Consider the following 25,799-nt stretch of genomic DNA (forward strand, 5'->3'; position numbering starts at 1 on the left):
AACAATGAGCAGGAAATTATCAGCGGCGCTGTATTAAGTTTCTACATATTATAATTGGATGGCACTGGAACACTGGATGAATTGCACGCTCCAGGTTAATCAGGCCGGTTACTATCCCAACCTCGCTATTATTGGTGTCGCTGCCTCAGTATCACTGTATATGAACATTAATTGTATGAACCATGTTTAACTGCATTACTTTCCTCCATCAACATTAGAAGTGTTTCGAGTTTGCAACTATTTTCAACCAGTACAGGTAAGCAAAGACATGAGGGTTATGATTATCATCGAATTCCGTAATTTCAGCATGAACTTTAATCTATTCTGTCTTCCACCATAAAACAGACATTTCGCTTTATTAGGACTTCTACAGCACTTTCAATAGGTCCCTAGATGCAGTAACATAGCAGAACATTTCAGCGCCTTCAGGAAAACATACATATTTTTTAAATTAAGCACGTTGCATAATTCCACTGTTTTCTCTGTTCCTTGCAGTAAACGTATTGACGATTGTGATCTTAACACGTAGAAATTGTCGCCTCTCTAAATGTGTCAGTCGCTACCTGGTGTCCATGGCAGCAGCAGATCTACTGGTTATTATTTTCGACCTGATATTGAGACACATTCCGATTGTTCATTGGGAATACATTAATTTCCTATGGGCCTTGCGTGTGTGTAATATCCATGCCGTCCTGCTTTAGGCATCCACTGACAGCTCTGTCTGGTACACCGTCTCTTTCAACTTTGATCGGTTTGTGGCCATTTGTTGCCAGAAGCTGAGAATTTAATATTGCAGGGAGAAAACCGCGGCTGGGGTTCTGGGAACCGTGACTGTGCTGAGCTTTTTAAAGAATGTTTTCTGGTATTTTATGTTATCAGATTGGTATTTGCTGATAAACAGACCCTTGTTTTGTATTGTGACATTAGAGGTTCAGCTCTCCAGGGCCTGGGTAACGATAGAATTGCTCCATCACATTCTAACACGGTGTGTTCCATTTTTCCTGATTCTGATGCTCAAGGTTTTCACAGTCAGACACATTATAGTGAAGAGCAGAGCCCGCAGGAGAGTCCGGGCTCACAGAAGTAGGGAGAATCCCAGAGACCCAGGAATGGTGAGTTGGAGGAAATACATCATTATACTGTGTGTTTTCTCGGCCAATTTCATCCTGTTGTGGGCGATGCTAATGGTTTTTTCTATATGGAGGCGGATGTTTTACATGATCCCTGTTCCGCAATGGATGGGTGAGTAGGTGCGGGAATTGGGCTTCATGCTGCAACTCCTGAGTTGCTGCACATAGAGTTGGATGTACTCTGTGACACAGATTAAGTTCAGGGAACATTTGAAGAATGTGCTGAAATATCCCTGTTCTACAATTTTTCGATGCTTTCGATCCTTTGAAGAAATGAATCACTGAGAGTTTCCAGTATTTTAACATTTGTTTTCTTTCTACCTGCAAGGCGGCGAGCTGCCTTTCTTTTGACAGAATGGGGATTGGTCCGGACCCCGGGCTGTCGCCTAATGCTCTGGTAACAGAGGGGTTGGTGGAGCCTTTGACTATAGTTAGAGAGCCGGGAGGGCTCTGCTGGCCCGAGTACAGTGAGGCTGGTGGTATTACTGTGGTAACAGAGGGGGAACGGGGCCTGTCGCTCTCGTGTCAGTGAGGGACACCTGTCGCTTGTGGATGTAGAGTGAGGCATTCCCTCTGGCTCTGTTGGCAGAGGGGCGAGCGGATTCTATGACTCTGGTAAAAAAAGAGGGGAGGGCGCTTTCTCGATGCGGAAAGTGTCAAGCTAATATCCGTCTTCATGGCCACTGGAGGGGCCACGGTCTAATCTCAGTCCTGGAGTCAGCTGTCTCACTCTATGGCCCTCATACATTAGTTTCCTAGATGTAGAGGGGGCGGGGGGTTAAATGCCATCGTCGGCCTGCAGGTAAATAAGAACAGGAAGAGGGAAATCCACGCCAGTGGGACTGGGTGAGGCTGATTCTACTACAGGTTCACTGGGGAAGAGTGAGATATACCAGGGAGATGGTGGGATGGGATGTACCATGTTCACCACTGGAGGATTCTTATGAAATTAAAGATAACAACAATTTTTTTTCCCTAACTCTGTATTTTTTTCAATATATTTTCTATTGACAAAAAATGTGAGAGAAATTGAGAAAATTACCATGAAGACATTTTTAATGAAAACCTTTACCAAGATCCAATGTGTCGGGTCAAACATTGCCAATGTATTGCAAAGGAATAACTGAGTACAGCAACGTTTACCTACTTCCATACTGAACGGGATTAGAGCCTGATAATTTAACCAAAAGTGCACATCGTTGTCTGAAATAATCCCCAACTACCATCTCCAGCCCATAACTCCAGTGGGGAATGAGGAGAGAGTTCGTGCAAAGGGTCACGTGGTAAAGTAGCAAATGCACCACCCGAGTGAACTTAGCACCCCGCTGCAAACTTCAATGCCTTTCAACATTGTTCAATATTCACACTTCATCAATCTGTTTCCAAATGCAGCCATGCAGTAAATTAACTTCTCTGAGATGGGCTAAGAGCAGCGCCTGTAGAGGCAGTCATCGTCCAGCAGAGGGTGGGGTTGTATCACTTTAATCACAAGACAGTGAAAAGATTTTGAGAAGAGGCTTTGACTCTGGGGGCTGGGAATTTGGAACCAACTCATCACTCACACTCCCATACCTTCCTGATAGTGACCCTCGCCACTCAGTGAGCAGCCGTTAAAGAGAAAGGGAGAGAAGAAAGGTGTCAGGTGATCCAGCCATTCCAGTAAAAGTTGAAAGAGCTTCCTAAAACGTTCATGTTAAGCGTTCAGAAATTTATTGAGCACATAACTCAAGCAGTAGCAATTACACACAAAGTTTCAAATCAAACAAATTTCACATCACAGTGGGTTATCAGTGATGCAAATGTGTTCCAGTTGTAAGTTGAATATTCAGACACTCAAACCATTGGAATTGGAATGCTCTTTGCATTCTGCAACTTTATTGATGCCTTTCCAGCTGAGAGACGTCCTTGTCTGATTGCCCATCAATGGAACCCCAGCTTGCTGACCTGTGCAGTTTGAAAGGATTACTCATTAAGGTCAATGCGTCATTTCACAACATTTCTATTGATGGCCGTCAGTGAAAATGTAGAAAAAAAAACATTACTTTTCACTACGTCATGAATATAATTCCGTCCAAGGAATCCACCTCTTATCAGTCACTTCACTTAATTCAGCTGCTCCCCTTACATTTTCTTCTGTCACACCAACATCATAGTAAATTTATACAGCAGATCTAACACAGCTATTATCAAACTAATTTACTCTTACATTCAATATAATCTTGACTTGTGAGCCTATATTTGATTCTGCAAAGCCCAGCACTAAATTATTCCCCAATTCTAAAGAAACAATGAATAAGAACATCGTAACTTCCCAGAGGCTGTCCTTCAACAAAGGACTATCTGTTGTCCCTGTGCCCATTCTCAGTGTCGACAGTTCCATGAAACTTTAGGGTCTGTACAAATTTGGAGATCTTTAATCGAAAACCTTCATTAAACAGGAGATCACATTAATCCTGAAAGAGGTCGAAACTGGAGGGCCAGCCTGGCTTCAGGCTGGCCAGAGGTCACTGATCTAAAAGAGGGGCCTAATTCTATATTTAACAAAGCAATGGTTGAAAGCTCCCCCACTCCTGCAGTATGGAGCTGAATCAATAGCAGTACCAGAATCACGCACGACTAGTATATGATCACTTTGCTGACAGATTCATTGCGTTAAAGATGCTGACGGTAAAGCAGAGCCGTCATCGAGCGAGCGAATACAGCACACAGAGATAGGATCACGGCTGCTCGGTGACACTTTCCATCTCTTTCACGGTTCTGGAGGGTCCACACCTGAGCACTGAATGTCTTCGCGCTTCAAGCCGACTAGACATTGATCCTTCTGGAGCTGCCGCAAAGAGAAGAAATGATGGGTGAGTGACACAATCAAGGGAGGGATTGGCCAAGATGATTGGATGTGAATGAAGTGGATTGATAATGAGAAATAACTAATCTTTAAAATTCATTCGTGTGTTGTGGGCTTCCAGGTGGTGGTTTTCCCTTGTATCTACTGCCGTTGTCCTTCCAGATGCTGGCGGTCGTGCGTTTGGAAGATGCTGTCTAAGGAGCCTCGGTGAAATCATGCAGTGTATCTTGTAGATGGTACACACTACTGCTACTGTGTGTCAGTGGTGGAGGGAGTGAATGATTGTGGCTGGTGTGGGGGTTGTGGGTTGGGGCAATCAAAAGGGGCTGCTCTGTCCTGAACGGTGTCAAGCTTCTTGAGTGTTGTGGGAGCTGCACTCACCTAGGTAAGTGGGGAGAATTCCCTCACACTCCTGACATGTGCCTTGTACATGGTGTACAGGTTTTTGGATTGGTCAGGAGGTGTGTTGCTCGCCGCACAATTCCCAGCCTCTGAACGACTCTTGTAGCCACAGTATTTCTTGGCGAGTTCAGTTCAGTTTCTGATCAATGGGCAGTAGAATAAACAGAGTGTAAATTGGAACAGTAATCTGAGGGGGGAGCTCCAGATCAGTGGATGCAGAGTGTGAAAGGAAGGATCCGGTTTATGTCATGTTTGTCCTGAGTACAGTGCATTCTCTCACCCGATCCATAATGATGTCCCTCGCTCTCTCTTCATTGAGCCCTCGTACTGAAGTGACCTTCACGCGAATCGTCTTGAACTTAGTATCTAACACAACAGTCACAACATCAGCTGGTTAAACATACCCTGAATTTCACATAAGGCACAATTTGTATTTAGAAAAATCACTTCCGTTTAAGATCTGCTTCCTCTAATCCTCTTTATCATCCCCTTTTACCGTTTTCCCTCTCCATATATCTCTTCATCTCACTCCATCTTATCTCAATTCTATGATTTCCTTATTATCATTCGCTTTACTTACTCTTCAATGTCAGCCCCTTGTTACCTCTTATATCATTTTCATCCCATGTTTACGTCTTGTCATAGAGAATGAGAAAGGGATAGGGAGGGAGAGGCAGACAGAAAGATGAAGCCACAAGTGACACAGAGACAGAAAATTGAGTTAGAATCTCAGTAAATGTTTACAAAGCTGCAGGCCGTGTTTCCATCGATTTCACACAAAGCGAATAGGCTGCTTTGTTTTATTTTAATTTGTTTTGTGTCTGCATCGCGGGCTAGGCCAGCATTTACAATCCACCCATAACTGACCTTGAGAAGGTGGTGAGCAGGCGCCTTTTTGAAGCGATGCAGTGCGTGTGCTCTCCATTCTCAAGCGGCCTCACGCAACTGAGTGGTTGCCTGGGCCATACCAGAGGACAGTTAGGAGTCAGTCACATTGCTGTGGAACTGGAGTCACATAGCATCCAGAGCTGGGAGGGATGGCAGATTTCCTTCCCTAAAGGGACATTCCAGAAAGACAGGGGTTTGACAGCTATTCGGAATGCTTAGTCAGTGCAAGGAATGGCTTTCTAAAAATATTTCTAATCCAGAGTTAGACAAAGTTTTTGTGTCTCAAGATATCAATGGATATGAGGAGCGGGCAGGAAAGTTCAGGTAAATCCCAAGATCAGCCACGATCGTATTGTTTGGTGGAACAGGCTCGAAGGATAGAATGGTTTACTTCTGCTCCTATGACTTCTGATCTTCTATTCTGGACATCCTCACTTCCTATTTAACCTGATTTCACTGCTTCACCACAGCGAATCATTCTGTAACATTACTCACCAAGGGATTCGTCAGAAGTCCTCAGCTGCAGAATCTTCTACATTTCAACTGAGAAATGAATTCGCCAGGTCCAAACTCTCCAAATTCTCAGATAAACCAGCAAAACTAAAACTTCAGCATGGAGCGGGGAACAGGAGTGAAGGAACAAGCGACAAACAACTGAACTAAGCGATAAGAGATCACAGAGTGAGAGAAACAAGTGTGAGAGTGAAGATATGTGACTGGAAAATGGAGGAAGAGAGAAAAGGGGCTGGATTAGGCTAATTATACAAAATACCCTCAATCACTAAATTCCAATGTGCTGACTCACTGCGTCCAACTGCCCATATTCACTGCATCCCACTCCCCAAACTGACTACGTTCAACACCCATCAGTCACTACGTCCCGTTCCCCTCACGCACTGCGCACCACTCCCCTCAGTCACTGCATCCCGCTCCCTAAAGGCTGTGCATACAACTCTCTTCAGCCCGTGTCCCACTCGACTCAGTCACTACATACTTCGCCCTGAGGCAACGCATCCAATTACCCTCACTGACTACATACCACTCCCTTCAGTCTATAAATCACACTGCCCCCACTGACTACATGCCACTCCCCTCAGTCACATCATCCCACTCCCATCAGTCAGCACATCCCACAATCTGCAGTATCAGTTTGCAGCGAACACATTTTGTGAAGATTTTCTGCAGAATATCATCTCCAGACTGCTACCTGATATTTCACATCCTTTCTTGCTGGATGATTCAGGGAGAGTAGATTTTCGAGTCGAGTATTCCTCAGATTCCGGAGTTGGTGTTTTTCCTGGATCTGAAATGAAGCAAGGAGAGATGGGAGATAGCAGAGCACTTGTCAGCCCAAGAGACCATGCTACTGGTAGCAAAGTTTAGAAAATGTTTCAATTCATAATTATATAATTTGGAATACACAAATGTTACTCTGCTCTGTCACACCTGATTTTACCCCAGTCACTAACTCCCAGTCCCCTCAGTCGCTGCGCCCCATTGACCTCACTCACTATATCCCACTCCCTCCATTCATTAGAGCTTTCTCCCCTCATTCGCTCTACCCCACTCCCCTCAGTCACGACAACTCTCTCCCCTCAGTCACTAAGTCCTACTCCCCTCATTGACTACTTCCCATTCCCCTCACGGATTGCTTTCCGCTCCCCTCACTCACTCCATCTCACTCCGCTCAGTCATTGCAACCCGCCCCCTCAGTAGTTCCAACCCACAGCCCTTAGTCAGTGCGTCCCACCCCCGGAATCATTACATCACACTCCACTCAGTCACTGCATCCCAGTCATCTCCTTCACTACATTACTAATCCTGTCAGTCATTGCTCCACTAAGTCACTACATCTCACTCCACTAAGTCACTACATCACACTGCCCTTAGTGACTACAACTTTAAACACTAAATACTAGTCCACTCAGTCACCACATTCCATTCTGCTAAGATATTACAACCCACTCCCTCAGTCACTGCAGTCTAGTTTAATGGAATATTACATATCATTTTCCTCTTGCAATCTTTCACATCCCGTTTATAAGAGATTGAATATTGCATTTGATTGAGAACGAGTCCTGCATTCACACTTGCACGTTCTGGCCCCATTAATCGCTCTGATATATATTTTTTCAATGGGGCCATGTGAGTGAGCTCACTCCGGGGACAAAGAGTCCACTTAGGAACAAGTGTGATATGAAGAAGGAATTAAGTGAACAATCCATTTTGAAACAACCCCACTGTGCAGATACCTGAAGTCTTTGCTGATACAGAGGGAGAAATATCAACGGATTCTGTCGTCGATTGTTCTGTTGGTTCTGGAGTTAGTAAGGCCCCTGGATCTGCTATAACGGAGGAGGGAGATGAGGGAGCGAGGAGTTGGGGAAAAAGGAAATTTCACCTGTTTGACATGAAGCTTCAGTAAACGTCACACATCTTAGTACATATATTAAAGTCTAAGCTTGTTTTGCATTTCTGTACTTGTTTGATGAGAGAGGTCAACATGGATTTTGGTTTCAGTTTTAAAAAGTTCTTCATATCTAATGAGTGTTTGCAACTTATTAATTAAGCAAACACAAGTTTATAATAAAATAGTGCTGTTGCCCAGCAACAGGGGTCTAGTCAGGCACGTATATCTCACAGTCACACACGGAGTAAGAAAGACAGCAGCTTGTGTGGGAAGCTGTTGGAGGTCTGCTGGCTTTCAAGAATGTTGCCAAATGAAGCCACGGAAAAGTGCCAGATAGCTAGTCCCAAGCTAAATTTGGTGCAAAGTATCTGCCAGAGAGATTAGAGCAAAGGTGACAGATAACCAGTCCCAAACTGAAGAAAATACCATGAAATCTATGGGTGTGGAACAGGAGAAAGTCTCAAGCAGGTCATGTTAATTAAGTTAAGAGTGAGGGGAAGAGTGAAATGCAACATGCTTCAGATATACAGAGTCAAAAGCTGCATAAAGCACGGTTAAAGAGAGAGCAGATTGCAAGTGGCGAGAATGTGATGTAAAATTGGGGAAAATCCAAATTAGGATTCCACCGCTCAGTCGCTGCATCCCAATCCGCTCAGTCACAAAACGCCACTCCCCTCAGTCACTACCTCACACTCCCTTATTCGTTACATCCCACTCCGCTCAGTCACAAAACCCCACTCCCCTCAGCCACTAGCTCACACTCCCTCGTTCGTTACATCCCACTCCGCTCAGTCAAAAGATCGCACTCTGCTCAGTCACAACATCCTACTCACATCAGTCACAACACATCACTCACTTCAGTCACAACACTCACTCCCCTCACACACTACATCCTTTGCCCCTCAGTCGCTCAATTACATTCCCCTCACTGACTCCATCCCAATCTTATTAGTCGCTATATCCCATTGCCAGGTCACTCGCTCCCATTCCAGTCACTCAGCCAATCCCAATCCCCTCACTTACTGCATCCCAGCTCCTTCAGTAATTAAATCCCACTCCCCTCACTCATTGTGTCCCACTCCGCTCAGTCACTATGTCCCTTTCCACTCAGTCACATTGGATCAGACCAATCCCCTCAGTCACTGGATCGACCTGCGTTCAGTCATTACATCTCACTCCGCTCAGTCACAAAATCCCATTCCCCTCTGTCACCATACCCCACTCTGCTGAGAGGATGCACCCCACTCCCACAATCACCACATCCTACTTTAATGAAAAATTGCATACCATTGCCCACTGAGACTACATCAAGTTCCCTCTATTAGATATAGAATAAACCCTTGGATTGCATCCTCCTAGAGCCAAACAAGTGAAGGATCAGTTTAGAATCAACCCCACGTTGCAGATACCTGTACTTGAAGTCTTCGCTGAAATAGAGGCTGAAATATCAACGAATTCACTTGTCGATTGTTCCTCGGGTTCCAGAGGTGGGGAAGTCCCGGCATCTGCAATAAAGGAGGAGGGCGATGTGGGAAGGAGGACTGTGGACACCTGGAAATTTCAACCATTTAACATGAAGCTTCAGTGACCGTCACCCATTTTATGACATAAAGATAGTTTAAGTAGCTTAGAGTGGTATTTGTAGGTGTTAGGAGTGGATGTCAGTTTTAAAGTTTAAGTTTCATTTGTATTTCTGATTTTGAGTGTTAGGAAATGTCAAGTTGAGTTTCAGTTTCACTTTAAAATGGTGCTCTCATTCCTATTGAAAGTATATGACTTAATAAGCTAAGCAAACACAAGAGCAGATAAAAACCGTGCTATTGCCCAGCAACAGTGGCCCAGAGACGCAGGTCACTCCCCCAGACACAAGCAGAAGAAAAACTGCACCAGATTGTTTGTGAGCCACTTGCCAAGCAGAAGTCACATAAAAGGGGAAGATAGTTAGTCCCAAGCTAAAATTGGATGAAAGTATCTGCCAGAGAGACTGGTGCAAAGGGGACAGATAAACAATCCAATTCTAAAGTGAAGGCCGCAACATCCAGGGCAGTGGAACAGAAGGAATGTCCAAGCAGGCCTTGTGGGCGAAGGAAGGGCAGGAACCTGGAATGGGTCCTGTTAATGAAGTTAAGGGGGAGGGGCAGAGCGAATGTATCAAATCTTCAGATTTAAAGAGACAAAAACTGCATAAATCAGACTTAAAGCCGGAAGGGCTTGTAAGAGGCAAGAATGACTGAAAAGATGGCTGAATGTCTGTATCTCTTTGCTAGGACATGTGAAGGTACTGCACTGTTATAGCTCATTCGGTGAGAGAGAGCACATGGAAGACAGCTTGGATGCATGTGGCGGCTCAGGGAAGAATAGCATCAGAAAGAGAGCTTGAAACCCGCAGCTGAAGAATTGTGGAAGGTGAACGAGAGAAAGCGCCAGTTTGGGAGAAGATTCCAAGCTGAGGTCTTGGATAGTGGAGAATGGGATTCTTCACATGAAAGACAGAGTGTGGTTAGCAGGGCAAGCCCTGGTGTGAAAGGTGCCTGGGAGAAGTTGATGAGAGATCCATAGCATCTGGTTGAGGTGGCATCTGTCACTTGATGCCAGGGTATAGTTTACATGATCACAGGGTGTCATAGTTTACATGGCCTGTGAACATACTGTGAAAATTAGAGTATGGGATAGCTTTGTATCTTGCGGTATCCTTACAAATCTATATATGTATAAATATATATATATGTATATATATTTATTTATATATCATATGTGTGTATGTGTGTATATGTATATTATATATATACATATATATTATATATATATTACATATATATATATATATTAATAAACATGTTATTATTGCGCTAAAAGTTCATCAGTTCACCCCTGTGACTCTGCTCAAAATCACACAGACTTCAGTCACGGCATCCCACACCCTCAGCAAGATATAGGATAAATCTCTGTGTCTGAGTCATTGTTGACTCACAATGAGTGAAGGATCAGCTTAGAAAGAACGCCACAGAGCAGATACCTAAGTCTGGAGACAAAGGTGAGATAGAGGATAGTCTCTCACTGGATTCTCTGGTAGGTTGTTCCTAAGGTTCCTTAGTTGTCAATGTCCCTCGATATGGAATAAAGGGTGAGAGAAAAGGGGCAATATGGTGATCCCCTTAAACAGCTCAACCTTATTTGCCAGAACTGTCCAGAGAACGTCAGGCAGCTGTGTTTATAACCTATCTGATGAATCTTCCGTCCGTCAACACAGACTGCGAACTAAGTAGAGGCTACAAATTCAATAAACACATTCGACTTCCCAAACTGACTCATTGCGAATCTTCACAAAGTCAGCATCCTACTCCCCTCAGCCACTACATCCCACTCCCCTCAGTCAATACAACCCACTCTTCTCAGTCACTGCATTCCACTCCATTCATTTACTACATCCCACTCTCCTCAATCACAGCATCTCAGTCGCCTCAGTCACTTCATCCCAATACCCTCAGTCACGACATTCCACTCACCTCAGTCACTACATCCCAGTCCCCTCAGTCACTACATCCATGTTACCTCAGTAACTACGTTTGAATACATTCAGGCCGTGAATGGAGTTTCCATCAGCCACTACAACTCATAAATTCTAGTTGCTACGGAAATAGGACATTTGCAGGTTGACAAGTAAAGTTGCTGATAATAGGAGAGAGAGACATAGAGAAATGTAGAAAGGTAACGATATAGAGAAAATGACAGATTGATAGATGCAGAGAGAGACAGAGTCAGAGATAAAAAAAAACACTGGGTGGTCAAAGGGAGAGACCGAGCGTTTCAGATGAAGATAAAGTATGAAATAGTCAATTACAATAAGTATATATTTTTTTAAAAAATGACTTTATACTCATGAGTGATAATAGAACAGATGAATTGGGCTGGATGAAGGAGGATGCAGAATGGTCGTGTGCAGAATGACCCCCAGAGTGGACCAATTGGTCAGAGTGGCCTATTCCTGTGGTGTAAATCCCACACCCTCAGTTCCAGCACACAGTGTCAGAATCTAACTCTCCTGTTATAACGTGCTGACCCTGTACCGATCGTTAGTAAGGAACACATAGAGTGCATATATAATTTCCACAGATACTTACAGATCGATCATAAGACCGGACTGTACTCCCCTCTCCTGAGGGGATAATTCAGAGGAAGACTGGAGATGGGGAATGACAATTTTTCGTCGGAGAATTCTTGTATTATTGAGAATGAGTGCCTCTCGGGGAGTGCACTTTGGGTAAAGAATGTTATTGATTTAATCCCACAAGACAGATACCTGCAGTGAAAGGCCCAGTACGTTTACAAGGTGATTTCTCAGTGGATGTTTCAGTTGTTGAATCTTCGGGTTTCTGAATTGTGGAAGACCCTGGATATGTAGTAAATGAATATAAACAGACGTCAGCGCAGGAGTGAGAGAGAACCTGAACAGTAGATTTTACTGTCCAGTAAAAAACAGATGCCAAGCTAAGTCTGAAACATTCGGCTCGGCGACAGCAGCAGACTGCCCAGATTCATAAATATGACCAGCCACAGTCACAGGATTGCAGCCCATCAATTTCTACATACCATTCCCCACGCTCAATAATACCATTCCCCTCAGACAATACAACAAACTGGCCTCAGTCAATGCACGCCATCCCATCATCCACTGCATCTCAATACACTCAGTAAAAATATCCCAATTTCCTCAGTCTCAACTTCCCACTCCCCTCAAAAATTCAATCCCACTTCCCCACAAAACAACATTTCGAAGAGCATATGTGTGAAGATATTCTGGAGGATATTCCCTCCAGACTGACACCTGTCATTTCAGATCCTGTTTGGCTAGATGATGCAGGGACAGTGGATTCTCGAATCGACAGTTCCTCAGATTTTGGAGTTGCTGTTGTCCCTGGATCTGCAATGAAGTAAGGAGATATAGGAGATTGCAGACTGCACATCAGCTCAAGACAGCATTTACTTGTTAATAATGTTTGGAACATGATTCCACTCATTACTTATACTCTGTCACCCCCGGCTATAGCCCAATTACTAAAACCCACTCCCCTCAGTCACTGCATCCCACTCCCCGCAGCCAATGCATCCCACTCCCCAAAATAAATTCTTCCCGCTCCCCGCAGTCATTGCATCCTGCTCCCCTCAGGCACTGCATCTAAATATCCTCAATCAAGACATCACACTCCCCTAACTCACTACATCCCACTCCCCTCAGTCACTACATCCCTCTTCCCTCAGTCACTACATCCCACGCGCATCAGCAACTGCGTCCCACTCCCTCACTCACTACCTCCTATGCCCCTCAGTCACTACATCCCACTTCGCTCAAGCATTGCATCCCACTCCCCTCAGTCCCTACATCCCACACCACTCCATCAGTAATCTCACTCCCATAAGTCACTAAGTCGCACTCCCCTCAGTCACTGCATCCCACTACCACACACGCACCTCGATGATAACATCCCACTCCCCTCGGTCATGAAAATCCACTTCCCTCGGTCAGGAGATCCAACTCCCATCAGTTACTAGGACCCCCTCCCCTCAGTCAGGACATTCCATTCCCCTCAGGCATGACATCCCACTCTTCTCATTCACTAGATCCCATAACTCTCAGTCATTACTTTATTATCCCGTCATTCACTGCTTCCCCATTCCCTCCGTCATTGCATCACACTCCCCACAGTCACGGAATGCCACATAATTCAGTCACTGCACCCCTCTCCCCCGAGTCATGGTATTCAACTCCCCACGGTCAATGCATCAGACACCCTTCAACCATTCCATCCCGCTCCTCTCAGGCACTACATTCCAGTTCCGTCAGTGTGAGATTTCAGAGATCAAAAGTGTGAAGATTTTCTGTAGAATATTGCCTCCAGACTGATACCTGTTAGTTCAGAAGCTGTTGGGCTGGATGATGCAGTAAAAGTATATTCACGAGTGGATTGTTCCTCAGATTTCAGAGTTGGTGTTGTCCCTTGTTCTGCAATGAGATAAGGAGACATGGGAGATTGCAGAGTGCAGAGCACCTCAAGAGGTGATGTACTTGGTAGTAATGTTTAGAAAGTGATACACATTTTTTGATCCTCTGTCTGAATCACGCCAATGTCAATCTCATGCATGGCTATACCCCAGTGACTGAAACCAATTCTCCTCAGGCACTGCACCCCGCTCCCTGCAGCCACTGCATTCCATTCCCTACCGCCACTGCATCCCACTGCTGTCAATATAAACAGAGGTCAGCACGTGAGTGACAGAAAAGTTAAACACTTCATACAAATGTTCAATAAATCACAGATGCCAATCTAAGTGTGAACCAGTCGGTTCGGCGACAGCACCACACTGCCCCGACTCATTATTGCGACCACCTACGGTCACAGAATTCCAACACGTCAGTCTCTACATCTATCCCCGCGTTCAATAACCCTACTCTCCTCAGACAATACAGCACACTGGCCTCAGTCAATGCAGCCCAATTATCTCATCCACTGAAAGTCATTCCCCGCAGTAAAAACATGCCAATCCACTCAGTCACTGCATACCGCTTCCCGCAGTCGCTGCATCCCACTCCCCTCGGTCATGCATCCTACCACCCTCAATCGCTGCATCACACTCTCCGCAGTCCCGGCAACTTATTTGCCTCAGTCGCTACATTCCACTCCACTCAGTCGCAGCATCAAACTCCAATCAGTTACTGCATCTCACACCCCTCAGTCATTGCATCCCACTCCCCTAAGAAACTGCAACCCACTCCCCTCAGTCAGTACATCGCGCTGCCCTCAGCCACTGCATCTCACTCTCCTCAGTCACTTTATCCCACTCTACTCAGTCACTGCATCCCACTCGCCACAATCACTGCATCCCACACCCCTCACTCACTGCATCCCACTCCCCACACTCACTGCATCCCACTCCCCTCACTCACTGCATCACACTCCCCTCACTCACTGCATCACACTCCCCTCACTCACTGCATCACACTCCCCTCAGTACCTGCATCTTACTTCCTTCAGTCGCTGCATTCCACTCCACTGAGTCCCAGCATGCAAATCCACTCAGGCACTGAATCCCACACCCATCGGCCATTGCATCCCACTCCCCGAAGTCATTGCATCCCACTCCCCTCAATCAGTGCATCCCGCTCCCTCAGCTGCTGCATTACAATCCACTCAGTCCCAGCATCCAACTCCACTAAGTCACTGCATCCCACACCCCTCAGTCATTGCATCCCACACCCCTCAGTCAATACATCCCCGCCCCTTTGTAACATCATGAAACTCCCCTCAGTCAGTGCCTCGTACACTACTCAGTCACTGCTTCCCACTCCCCTCAGTCACTGCCTCCTTCTGACCACAGCCACTGCATCACACTCTCCTCAGTCACTGCATCACACTCCCCTCAGTCCCTGCATCGCCCTCTCCTCAGTCATGGCATCATACTCCCCGAAGTCACTGCATACCACTCCCCTCAGTCACTGCCTCACACTCCGCTCTGTAACTGTATCACACTCCCCTCAACCAGTACAACCCACTGCCCTCCGTCACTGCATCCCACTACTCTCAATATAAACAGAGGTCAGCACGGAAGTGACAGAGAATTAAGCAATTCATACTAATGTTCAATAAATCACAGATGCCAATCTAAGTGTGAACCAGTCGGCTCGGCAACAGCACCACACTGCCCCGATTCATAAATGCGACCACCTAAAGTCTCAGAATTCCAGCACGTCAGTCTCCACATCTCTCCCCGCGTTCAATAATCCTACTCTCCTCAGACAATACAGCACAATGGCCTCAGTCAATGCAGCCCAATGAACTATCCACTGAAAGTCATTTCCCTCAGTAAAAACTTCCCAATCAACTCAGTCACTGCATACCGCTGCCTGCAATCACTGCATCCCACTCCCCTCAGTCATGCATTCTTCCCCCCTCAATCGTTGCATCCCACTCTACGCAGTTCCTGCATTCTAACTCCCTCAGTCGCTACATTTCACTCCATTCAGTCCCAGCATCCAACTTCACTCAATCACTGCATCCCACACACCTCAGTAATTGCATCCCACTCCCCTAAGTCACTGCATCACACTCCCCTCAGTCACTGCATCACACTCCCCTAAGTCACTACATCCCACTCCCCTCAGTCAATAGATCCCACTCCCCTTGGTAACTTCTTTCCACACGCCTCAGTCAATGCCTCCTATGCCCCTCAGTCACTGCATCACACTACCCTCAGTCACAACCTCGTAGCCTCCACAGCTACAGCATCACATGCCCCTCAGTCACTGGATCGCACTCCCCTCCGCCACGACATCATACTCCCCTCAGTCACTGTATCACATTCACCTCAACCAGTACATCCCAATCCGCTCCAACACTAAATCCCAATTCCTTCTGTAACAACGCCCCTACTCCCCTCAGTCACCATATCCCACTTCCTTCAGTCACTGCATACCACTTCGTTCAGGATGAGATTTCGGAGATCAAATGTGTAAATATTTTCTTTAGATTATTCGCTCCAGACTGGTACCTTCTAGTTCAGATGTGGTTGGGCTCGTTGATGCAGTTACACTGGATTTTCCGGTCGTCTGCGCCTCAGATTCTGGAGTTGTTCTTGTCCCTGGATATGCAATGAAGGAAGGAGGGTTTACAGATTGCAGAATGCAGATCACCTCAAGATATCATTTACTTGGTTGGAAAGTTTAGAAAATTATTCACTTCATTATTTAAACAGACTGAAACCGATGTCACTCTGTCACTCCTGGCTATAACCCAGTAACTGAAACACATTCCCCTCATTCACTGAAAAATACTCCCCTCAGCCACTGTATCTCACTCCTCTCCGTCACTGCATCCCAAGCTCCTCCGTCAATGCATCATAATCCCTTCAGTCACTTCATCCCACTCCCCTCAATCTCTACATCCCACTCTGCTCCGTCACTTCATCACAATTCCTTCACTCACTGTATCGCTATCCCTTCAATCACTGCATCCCACTCCCATCAGAAAATTAACAGATATCAGCGCATGAGTGACCGTAAACCTGAAGAGTGCATATTAGTGTTCAGTAAAACACAGATGCCAATCTAAGGATGAACCAATCGTCTCGAAGACAGCACGACACTACACCCATTCATAAATATGACCACCGAGAGTAACAGAATTCCATCACCCTACTCTGTACATCCCACTCCCTGCGTTCAATAATCCCACTCCTCTCAGAAAATATAACACACTGGCCGCAGCCTAAGCACCACAATCCACTCCACTAAGTAAAAACATTTCAATCCCCTAATTCACTGCATCTCACACCTCTCATTTGCATCACACTCCCCTAAACAACTCCATCACACTCCATCAGCCACTGCATCAAGGTCCCCCCATTCACGTTATCCCATTCTATCAGTCACTGCATCCCACTCCTATCATTCACTGCATCCAGGTCCCCTCATTCACGGCGTCCCACTCGCCTCAGTCACTACATCCAGCTCCCCACAGTCACTGCTTCCGACATCCCTCAGTCACTGTATCCCACTCCCCTTATTCACTGCATCTCACTCTCCACGGTCACTGCATCAGACACACTTCAGTCACTGCATCCCGCTCCCCTCACTCAGTACATTCCAGTTCGTTCAGTGTGAGATTTCAGAGGTCAAACGTGTGAGGATTTTGTGTAGACATTTCCCTCCAGACTGATACCTGTTATTGCAGATCCCGTTGGGCTCGATGATGCAGTGACATTGTATTCAGGAGTCGACTGTTCCTCAGGTTTCAGAGTTGGTGTTGTCCCTGGATCTGCAATGATTTAATGAGACATGGGAGATTGCAGACTGCAGCTCACCTCAAGAGAGCATGTACTTGTTAATTATGTTAAGAACATCATTCAATTCATTAGATATTTCCTGTCACTCCTCGCTATACCCAAATTAGTAAAACACAATCCCCTCAGGCATTGCATCCCTCTCCCTGCAGCCAATGCAGCCAACTCCCCTCAGTAACTGCATTCCTCTCCCCGCAAAACATTACATCCTGTTCCACTCAGGCACTGCGTCTCAATCCCCTCAATCACGACATCCCACTCCCCTGAATGACGACATCCCACTCTCATTACTCAGTACATCCCACCCGCCTCAGGCACTACATCCCCCTCAGCCTGAGGAGAAATGTGCATGGCCGCACCACCTGGAGACCTTCCAGTGCAGGCCTGCGCTGTTAGAGCTACTGAAGAGACGTCCCCTTTTTGCAGAACTCGCTGGCGTGTGGCAGACACGTTTTTATGCCCCATCCACTTTAAGGAGCCTGGGTGAAGGTTAGTGAGTAAGGTGTGATGTGCGGTAGATGGTGGATGTGTAAATGGGGTGGGTTTGGATTGTAAGAGGGCTCGGCTGAGTGTGGAGGTTCTGGGGGGAATGGGGCTTTGATGGGCGTGGGTGACTGGGGTCCTTTGAGAGGCGAAGTGGTCAGTGGCTCTCCAGACGAGTTGTTGGGGTTGGAGCTGGGGGTAGCCTGAAGATGGGGGTGATTGTCATGCGGCTGGTGGGGGTGTAGTCAGGAAATAGGGAGGTTAGCCGTGAGATTTGGGAGGACACGGTGAGAGGGTGTAGCCACGGTGGGAAGGTAATTGTGGCTTACTCGATGGTGTGTGTGGGGGTAGTCAGTTGTAGGGAATGGGGACCTTAATCAGGGGTTTCGTTGTTGGTCAGGCTTGGAAGGTAGTCAGAGCCTGCGGAGATGGTCGGGGGAGTGCTGTTGGGGTTTGGGGAGGTGATCCAGTGGTCAGTAGTTTATCACAGTGCATCCGGGGTCAGGGTGGAAGAGGAGGCGTCCAGCGCGGGGGTCAGTGCTACGAGAAAAGAGCATCTTTCCTGGGTAATTATTCAACTACGTGAGTCAAAACGATCCAAACTCCTCAACTTAAATCGGATAATAGGATTGTTCCTGGTGCTGGCTAATTGTCCAGCGTAATTTCAAACTTCCTGTGCAATTTCCGTGCAGCCTTCACCTGGGGACTTCCAGGGGCTTCCCCAGTGAATTTTTTTGGGGTATCTCCCGGGAGCGAGGCCGCCCGCCTGCCGAAGATGGAATATTCTATTGGATTTTACCAGAGAGTTTTGCGTAGAGTCCCAGCAACGGGTAGCAGCCGATCATAACTTTAATCCTCACGGGCATGAGTGTGCTTCGGAAATTCCACTGGGTCCCCGCACATTTCCCCATTTGCACCCAAAGTTACACGGTTCTGAGACCAGAAAATTCGGGCCCTTATTTTGGTGCCGAAATTCTTGATGGTCATGCACCCCCAAGAACATGGTCCACAGTTCACTACCACAGCCGCAACACCGCATCTCAATAATATTCCTACGAGGCCCTCAACCATCAAATTACTCTCTACTCCACCAATTCCAGATCCCCAACATTGACAAGCGTGTGTTCAGCTGCCTGGGATTTAAGCATCGTTAATCCCTCCATAAACCAATCTCCCTCTTCCCTCCTCTCTACCCCTGTCGCACTCACTAAAACCTATGACTTTATCAAGCGGTGGGCTGTTTATTGACCGTGATGGAAACAGAGTCTGATTCGGTTCCCTATAGTTCTGCTAAAAAGTTTAATTTATTTTTCCGGTCATTATTCCTTGTGGTTCTTGCAGCAATGAGGAGCAGGCGGAACATTGTTATTTCAGTGAGTGATCTGGCACATCCAGAGCCACCCTCCTGGGTCATTTATAAACAGCAATGTACCTGTGCAATAAGCAGCATCACATCCTGGCACCGGCTTCAGCTCGTAAACGAAGTAACTGCTGCAGTTTTTAATCTTTATCTCTCGGGTCCAGAAGCAGCGATTTTCACCCGAGGTAAAACAAACTGTCCTGGTTACTTCCCCCTGTCCCACGGTGGGATGTGAACCTGAAATTACGTTTATAGATATTGAAGGATGGAACCAATGTGAACAGTGCTGGACAGTGAATGTAAATCTGATATTATAAAGTCTGAACACACCATTTAACCAGCCTGAAGAGGTTGTGGAACAGCTGCCAAATGGGATGAGTGTGTCCGGAATCTTCAATCCACCAGAACTGAAACATCAATCAGAGAATCATAGGATTAAGGGATGCACAGCTCAGAATGAGGCCACTAGTTCCACCATGTCCCAACTAAGCTCTTTGAAAGATCTGTCCCATTAATCCAAGTCCCCTTCTGTTCCACCTCATTGAACTGAAAATCTCCCATTCCAGGAATGACACAGACTGGGAGCGAGCTACAGACCTGCTGAATGGGAAGCGAGCTGCACATGCGCAGTGTAACTAATTAGGGGCCCATATGTAGCGAGAACTAAGAGTGACAGGGAGAGTTCCCCGAGGGAGTGGGGACAGGGAGAGGTCACCGAGTGAGCGGGGACAGGGAGAGGTCACCGAGGGAGCGGGGACAGGGGGAGTTGCGAAGGGAAAGGGAACAGGGAGACGTCACTGAGGAAGATGAGACATGGAGAAGTCAACGAGGGAGCGGGGACAGGGACAGGTCCCCGAGGGAGAGGGGACAGGGTGAGTTCCTCGACGGAGAGGAGACTAGGAGATCTCCCCGATGAAGAGGGGACGACGAGATGACACCGAGGGAGCGAGGAAAGGAAGAGGTCCCCGAGTGAGAGGGGACGGTGAGAGTTCCCATAGGGAGTCGGGAGGGGGAGAGGTCGCCATGGGAGAGGGGAAAGGGCGAGGTCCACGACGGAGAGGGAACGTGGAGAGGTAAACATGGGAGAGGGACAGGCAGAGGTCCCCGAGGGAGAGGGATCAGGGAGATGTACCAGAGGGAGTGGGGACGGGGAGAAGTCGCCGAACGCGTGGGGCCGTGGAGTGTTCCCAGAGGGAGCGGGGACGTGGAGTGGTCACCGGGGGTGAGGGGCTGGGGAGAGTTCCCTGTAGGGGAGTTGTAGGTCCCCGATGGAGAGGGAACAGGGAGAGGTAAACGAGGGAGAGGTAACATGAGTTTTCCCAGAGGGAGAGGGAAGAGGGATGGACACCGAGGGAAGGGAAAAAGGTGTGGTCACTGAAGGAGAAGGGGCGGGGAGAGGTCCTCGAATGAGAGGGAAAAAGCAATGGGGACAGGGAGATACTCCCAGTGGAGAAGGGATGGGGAGCGCTCCCCGAGGGATATGCAGCAGGGAGAGGTCACCAACTGAGAGGGAACAGTGAGAGGTTCCGATGGGAGATCGGGCGGGGAGAGTTCCCAGAGTGAGCGGGGATGGGGAGAGGTCCCCCAGAGAGTGGGGAAGGGTAAAGGTACCGGATGGGGATTGGGGACGTAGAGGTGCCCGATGATGAGGGAACATAGGGAGGTTAGTTTGAGAGAAGGGATGGGTTGCGGTCCTTGATCGAGAGGGAAAAGGCAGTAGGGCAGGCAGATGTTCCCGATGGATAGGGAATAGAGAGTTCCCCGAGGGGTAGGGAATATGGAGAGGTCCCCAAGCGAGATGGAACAGGGCGAAGTCCCCGAGAGCGAGGGCGTGGGTGAGAGGTTCCCGAGGGAAAGTTAACAGGGAGAGTACCCAGAGGAATAGGGCAGAGGGAGAGTTTCCCGAAGGAGAGGGGACAGAGAGATGTACTCGCAGCAGAGGGATCAGGGAGAGGTGACTGAGGGAGAGAGAAAGCAGAGAGGTCCCCTTGTGAGAGGGGACAGGGTTATTTCCCCGTGGAAGAGGGGACGAGAAAACGTCCCCAAGGGAGATGGGGTGGGGAGAGGTGCCCGAGGGCGAGGAAACAGGGTGAGTTCCCAGAGGTAGTGGGGATAGGGAGTGGTCACCGTGGGAGAGCGGATGGGGAGAGTTTCACGTCGGAGATGGGACGGGGAGAGGTCCTCGATGGAGGGGTGAGGGGGGCAGTTCACCAAGAGAGAGGTGATGGATACAGTTCCTCGCGGGATAGAGGATGGGTAGAGGTCCCGAGGGACAGGGGAAAAGGAGAGGACCCCATGGGCGTGGGGACGGGAAGAGGTCCACGAAGGAGAGGTTGCGGGGTCAGGTCCCCGAGGTACAGGGGATCGGGAGATGTCTTTCATGTAGAGAGGTCCCCGAGGGAGAGTGGTCGGTGAGAGGTCCTCTAAGGAGTAGGGATGGGAACAGGTCCACGAAGGAGATTGTGCGGGATCTGTGGTCCGAGGTAAATGGGACGGGGAGATTTCATCGATGTAGAGAACTCCCCGAGAGAGAGGCCTCCCGACGGCGAGCGGCCACGGTTCCCTGGCCGAAGCCGAGGGGCCGCGTGGGGTGAGGGAGTGTTCCCAATCAGGGAGCGGGCAGGGAGACGGGACACCGAGAGGATCCTAGATCATAACGAGGTTCAAATTCACATTGTACTTGTTTTTTATATCAATGACTTTCAATCTCTATCTCCTGGTTCCCGATTATTTTTGCAATGTTAGCAATCTCCCCTTTTCTACTCTATTCTCTCCATTCATGTATTTGAACACATCTGCTAAACCTCTCCGTTCCCATTCTCTGCCCGAGCGAGAACAATCCGTGTTTCTCCCCCTGTAGCTGGAGATCCCCCACCCCATCCCATATCCCATCCACAGCACCCCCCTCCCCCAAATCCTCCCTCTCATCCATCCAAATCCTGGAGCAATTCCGGTGAACCACCTCTATTCCCTGTTCAACGCCTTGACTCCATCATGAAAGTGTGGTGTCAGTAATCGATACATTACTTGAGATGAAGCCTTGTCCCAGGTTTTTAAAAAAATACTTTGAGATGTGGGAACCGTTGACCAGCATTATTGCCGATCCCTAATTGCTCTTAAGAAGGTGGTGTTGAGCCGCCTGCTTGAACCGCTGCATCCCATGTGATGTAGGTACACCCACAGTGCTGTTAGGGTGTGAGTTATAGGGCATTGACCGAGCGACTGTGAAGGAACGGCCGATATATTTCCAAGTCAGAATGTTGAGTGAGTTGGACGGAAACGTCTAGATGACGGTTTTCCCATGTGTCTGCTGCCCTTGTCCTTCAAGGTGTTTGGGGCCGTGCGTTTGGATGGTGCTGTCTAAGGTGCCTTGGTAAGATTCCGCAGTGCATCTTGTAGATGGTCACACTGCTGCCGCTGCCGGTCGATGGTGGAAAGAGTGAACGTTTACGGTGCTGGATGAGGTGCCAATCAAGCGGGGCTGCTTTGTCCTGCATGGACTTGATCTTCTTGAGTTGTTGGAGATGCACTTATCCAGGCAAGTGGAGAATATTCCATCACACTCCTGATTTGTGCTTTGTGGATGTGGAACAATGCCTTGTGGACTGCCATTGTGGAGTATGGAGGGTGCTCAGTGGGGACTTAATCAGTTAGCTTATAGTGGGGGATTGAACCATGGTAAAGCCTTTGGGTGTCAAGGGCAGAAGGTTAGATTCTGTCTTATTGGTGATGGTAATTGCCTGGCGATTGTATGGTGCTACTCTCCACTTATGGGGTGGTTGTGGCACAGTGCTATTATCAGTAAACGAGTGACCCAGTGAGCCAGGCTCATGTCCTCGGGACAAAGGCTCAAGTCCAATCACTGCAGCTATTAAATTAAATGCAAAGAATTCATCTGGAATATAAAGCTAGTCACAGTCACTGTGCAACCGTGAAGCCAACGAGCATTGCCGGAACAATTCATCTGGTTCATCTTTCGGAAGGAAATCTGCCGTGCTTACCTGGACTGGCCTGCATGTGCCTCCTGACCTACAGCGATGTGCTCGAGTCGGAAATGACCGAACAATCCGCTCAGTTGTATCAAACCGCTATCTACAAAAGGCAAATTCATTTGCTTTTGTTCTCTATTTCCCAGTGATATTGTAGATGATCTGTGCCTCTCTCCACTTGTTGCTTCTGCACTCACTTTCATATGTTTCCCTAGTTTATCAGAATGTATACCTGCACATTACCTTTTAAATTGGTACCATCCTTCCTGAAGTTTGTCATCACACATCCACTGGCCAGTGCACTCAGTCCATTTACAATCGATGCTCCTCCAGGTCTGGTCCAGGACGGTGTGATTTGCACATGGTTCAGTGAGTGCCGAATCTGCGACTGAGGGACAAAATATGATTCACGTTATTATAAAACATAGTTCAAGTTACACAGCGAATTAATTGTAAACCCCAAAGCAGCAATAACCCCATTTTCACTCATCCCCTGCTTGAAAATTTCGCAAATTCAGCTTGGAATCATTCCTACTTCTCTGAACCAGGTGTCCATCTGTCTCACAGCTCAAATTCCCCATCTCACACACTGCTCAGAGACAGTATTCCCTATTCTAGATTAACCATTCATACTCAGTTAACAGAAAATAACAATAGCCTCAGCATCAACTCAACCGAAAAGAAACTCGGCGAATATTCACTGAAAGATATCATTGATTATCACATTCCCCAGGTGAACACTGAGTACAGTCGGTGAGGGACACCCGATGGTCAGTGAGAGATACCCTGGGCTATCTCAGTCCCCAGGTGAAAGCTGAGTACAGATGGTGAGGGACACTCGATGATCAGTGAGGAATACCCTGAGCTATCTCAGCCTCAAGAGAAATTAGATTCCGAATCAGATTCTGTTATGTCTGTTTCATCTCTAAAATATACAGTAAACCTGGAATAAACTAATACTGAATTGATAAATAGATTGGGTGCTTGCTGTAAACCGTATTTTCGTAATGCATTAGATGAACAAAATAATATATTTACTGATTTAAATGCTGAAAGTAAGGAATTTAAAGTTAAATTTCGGGTTGGAATTGAAACATAGTTAAATGTTAAGGGGAAATGTAAACAAACACATATGTAACTGACGATTGCAATGCACAAATCGATAAATATTAGAATTATAATAAAAACTACATCTAAATAGAAGCAATGCAGACAAATAACAATGACGTTTACATTAAATATCAGCCTATTTGTATAAATAACAGTGTTTTACAGAGGTTAGCAAACAGTGTTGTGGCCCTTGCCCTACCTGACACATATTAATGAGCCCGTATGTACAGAGCAGATTCTCAAAGAATTGTGGACATTGCAACACTTGAATGCTTTGTGATATCTAAGGAGGATGGTGCAGAAAAGCCTTGCCCAGCTGGAGGCCCGCGGGCCGGATTACAGACCTCGGATCCTCTGGGCTCGGCCCGACAAACATCTTGGACTTTCAAATTTCTCAGATGTCAACAATGCGGTGGAGCTGCTCATCCATTCACAGACTGGCTCCTCCATGCATTTTTTCACCAGTGAGCCTATCAGCAGCAAATGCAGGGAGAAACAAGTCTTTCGTTGGACGAGAGGCAAATAGAGGAAATATGAAATTTCAAGGTAAGGTCCAGCTCTAGGAGCAGAAGGGGGGGAGGTGTGGCCGGGAGCGGGGGAGAGGGGCAGAGGGCAGGCCCGTGTGGGGGCGGGGGGAACAACGTGATGTCAGGGGATAGATGGGGTGCAGGTCCTGGGGTTAGAGAGATGGGCAGGCGGGGCAGAGAGCGGGGCCAGAGGATTGACAGAGTTGGGCCAGGAAGAGAGAGCTAATATATTGCCCCAATACCGTGAGCTCCTATCTTGTGCAATAACTTTTTATGTGGCACCTCATCGAATGCCTTCTGGTACACAACATCTACCAGATCCCCTTTATCAGCTCTGCTTGTTATATCCTCAAAGAACTCTGGCAAATTTGTCAAACATGATTTCCCTTTCACAAAACCATGTTGACTCTGTTTGCTTGAACTGAAGCGTTTCTAAATGTCCTCCTATTTCTTCTAAATAATGCACTCTAGCATTTTCCCAAGGGCATTTGTCACACTGCGTGGCCTATAGTTTCCTCCTATTTTTCTCCCTCCCTTCTTGAACAGGGGTGTGAAAGTAGCAGTTTTCAAATCCGCTGGTAAAATCCCGGAATCCAGTGAGTTCTGGTAAATTTAGTCCAAAGCCTCCAATATCACTGCAGCCACTTCCTATAAAACCATTGGATACAGGCCATCAGGTGATGGCGACTTGTCTGCCTTTTGTCCCAATAGCTTGTCAAGTACTTTGTCAATTGCAATTGAGACTGTTACAAGAGCAAGGCCAGAGGAGAGCGCAGGGATGGTGGAGTATCGAATGGCGCCAGGTGGATTGAGAAGGTCGG

At 47.3% G+C, this 25,799-nt stretch overlaps 1 protein-coding gene across 3 annotated transcripts; it reads right to left on the reverse strand.

The window, feature by feature from the left end:
- Positions 1 to 1,325: 1,325 nt before the first annotated feature.
- LOC144673262 (uncharacterized) lies at positions 1,326 to 23,638 on the reverse strand. Of its 3 annotated transcripts, XM_078535180.1 has the most exons (7): positions 23,585 to 23,638; positions 17,389 to 17,484; positions 9,085 to 9,180; positions 6,473 to 6,568; positions 4,658 to 4,743; positions 3,903 to 3,957; positions 1,326 to 1,524 (listed from the first exon to the last, which is right to left on the reverse strand). In XM_078535180.1, exons 1-7 carry the CDS (start codon positions 23,619 to 23,621, stop codon positions 1,517 to 1,519), a joined length of 474 nt encoding a protein of 157 aa, XP_078391306.1. In that variant the 5' UTR covers positions 23,622 to 23,638; the 3' UTR covers positions 1,326 to 1,516. The 3 variants fall into 3 exon arrangements, with proteins under 3 accessions (XP_078391306.1, XP_078391305.1, XP_078391307.1); XM_078535179.1 differs by lacking the exon at positions 1,326 to 1,524 and having other exon boundaries at positions 3,772 to 3,957; XM_078535181.1 differs by lacking the exons at positions 1,326 to 1,524; positions 9,085 to 9,180 and having other exon boundaries at positions 3,772 to 3,957.
- Positions 23,639 to 25,799: the final 2,161 nt, after the last annotated feature.

Source organism: Cetorhinus maximus, unplaced genomic scaffold (genome assembly GCF_964194155.1).
Source record: "Cetorhinus maximus unplaced genomic scaffold, sCetMax3.hap1.1 HAP1_SCAFFOLD_321, whole genome shotgun sequence".
Lineage (NCBI taxonomy): Eukaryota > Metazoa > Chordata > Chondrichthyes > Lamniformes > Cetorhinidae > Cetorhinus > Cetorhinus maximus.

Excerpts from the sequence above, each read along its gene's own strand:
- LOC144673262 (XM_078535179.1), bottom strand. The coding sequence starts at position 23,621 with ATGACAAACTTCAGGAAGGATGGTACCAATTTAAAAG. Across the intron at positions 17,485-23,584 it reads GGATGGTACCAATTTAAAAG|ATCCAGGGACAACACCAACT; the intron begins GTAATGTGCAGG and ends AAATCATTGCAG. Across the intron at positions 3,958-4,657 it reads GGGACATCATTATGGATCGG|CTCCAGAAGGATCAATGTCT; the intron begins GTGAGAGAATGC and ends TCTTTGCGGCAG.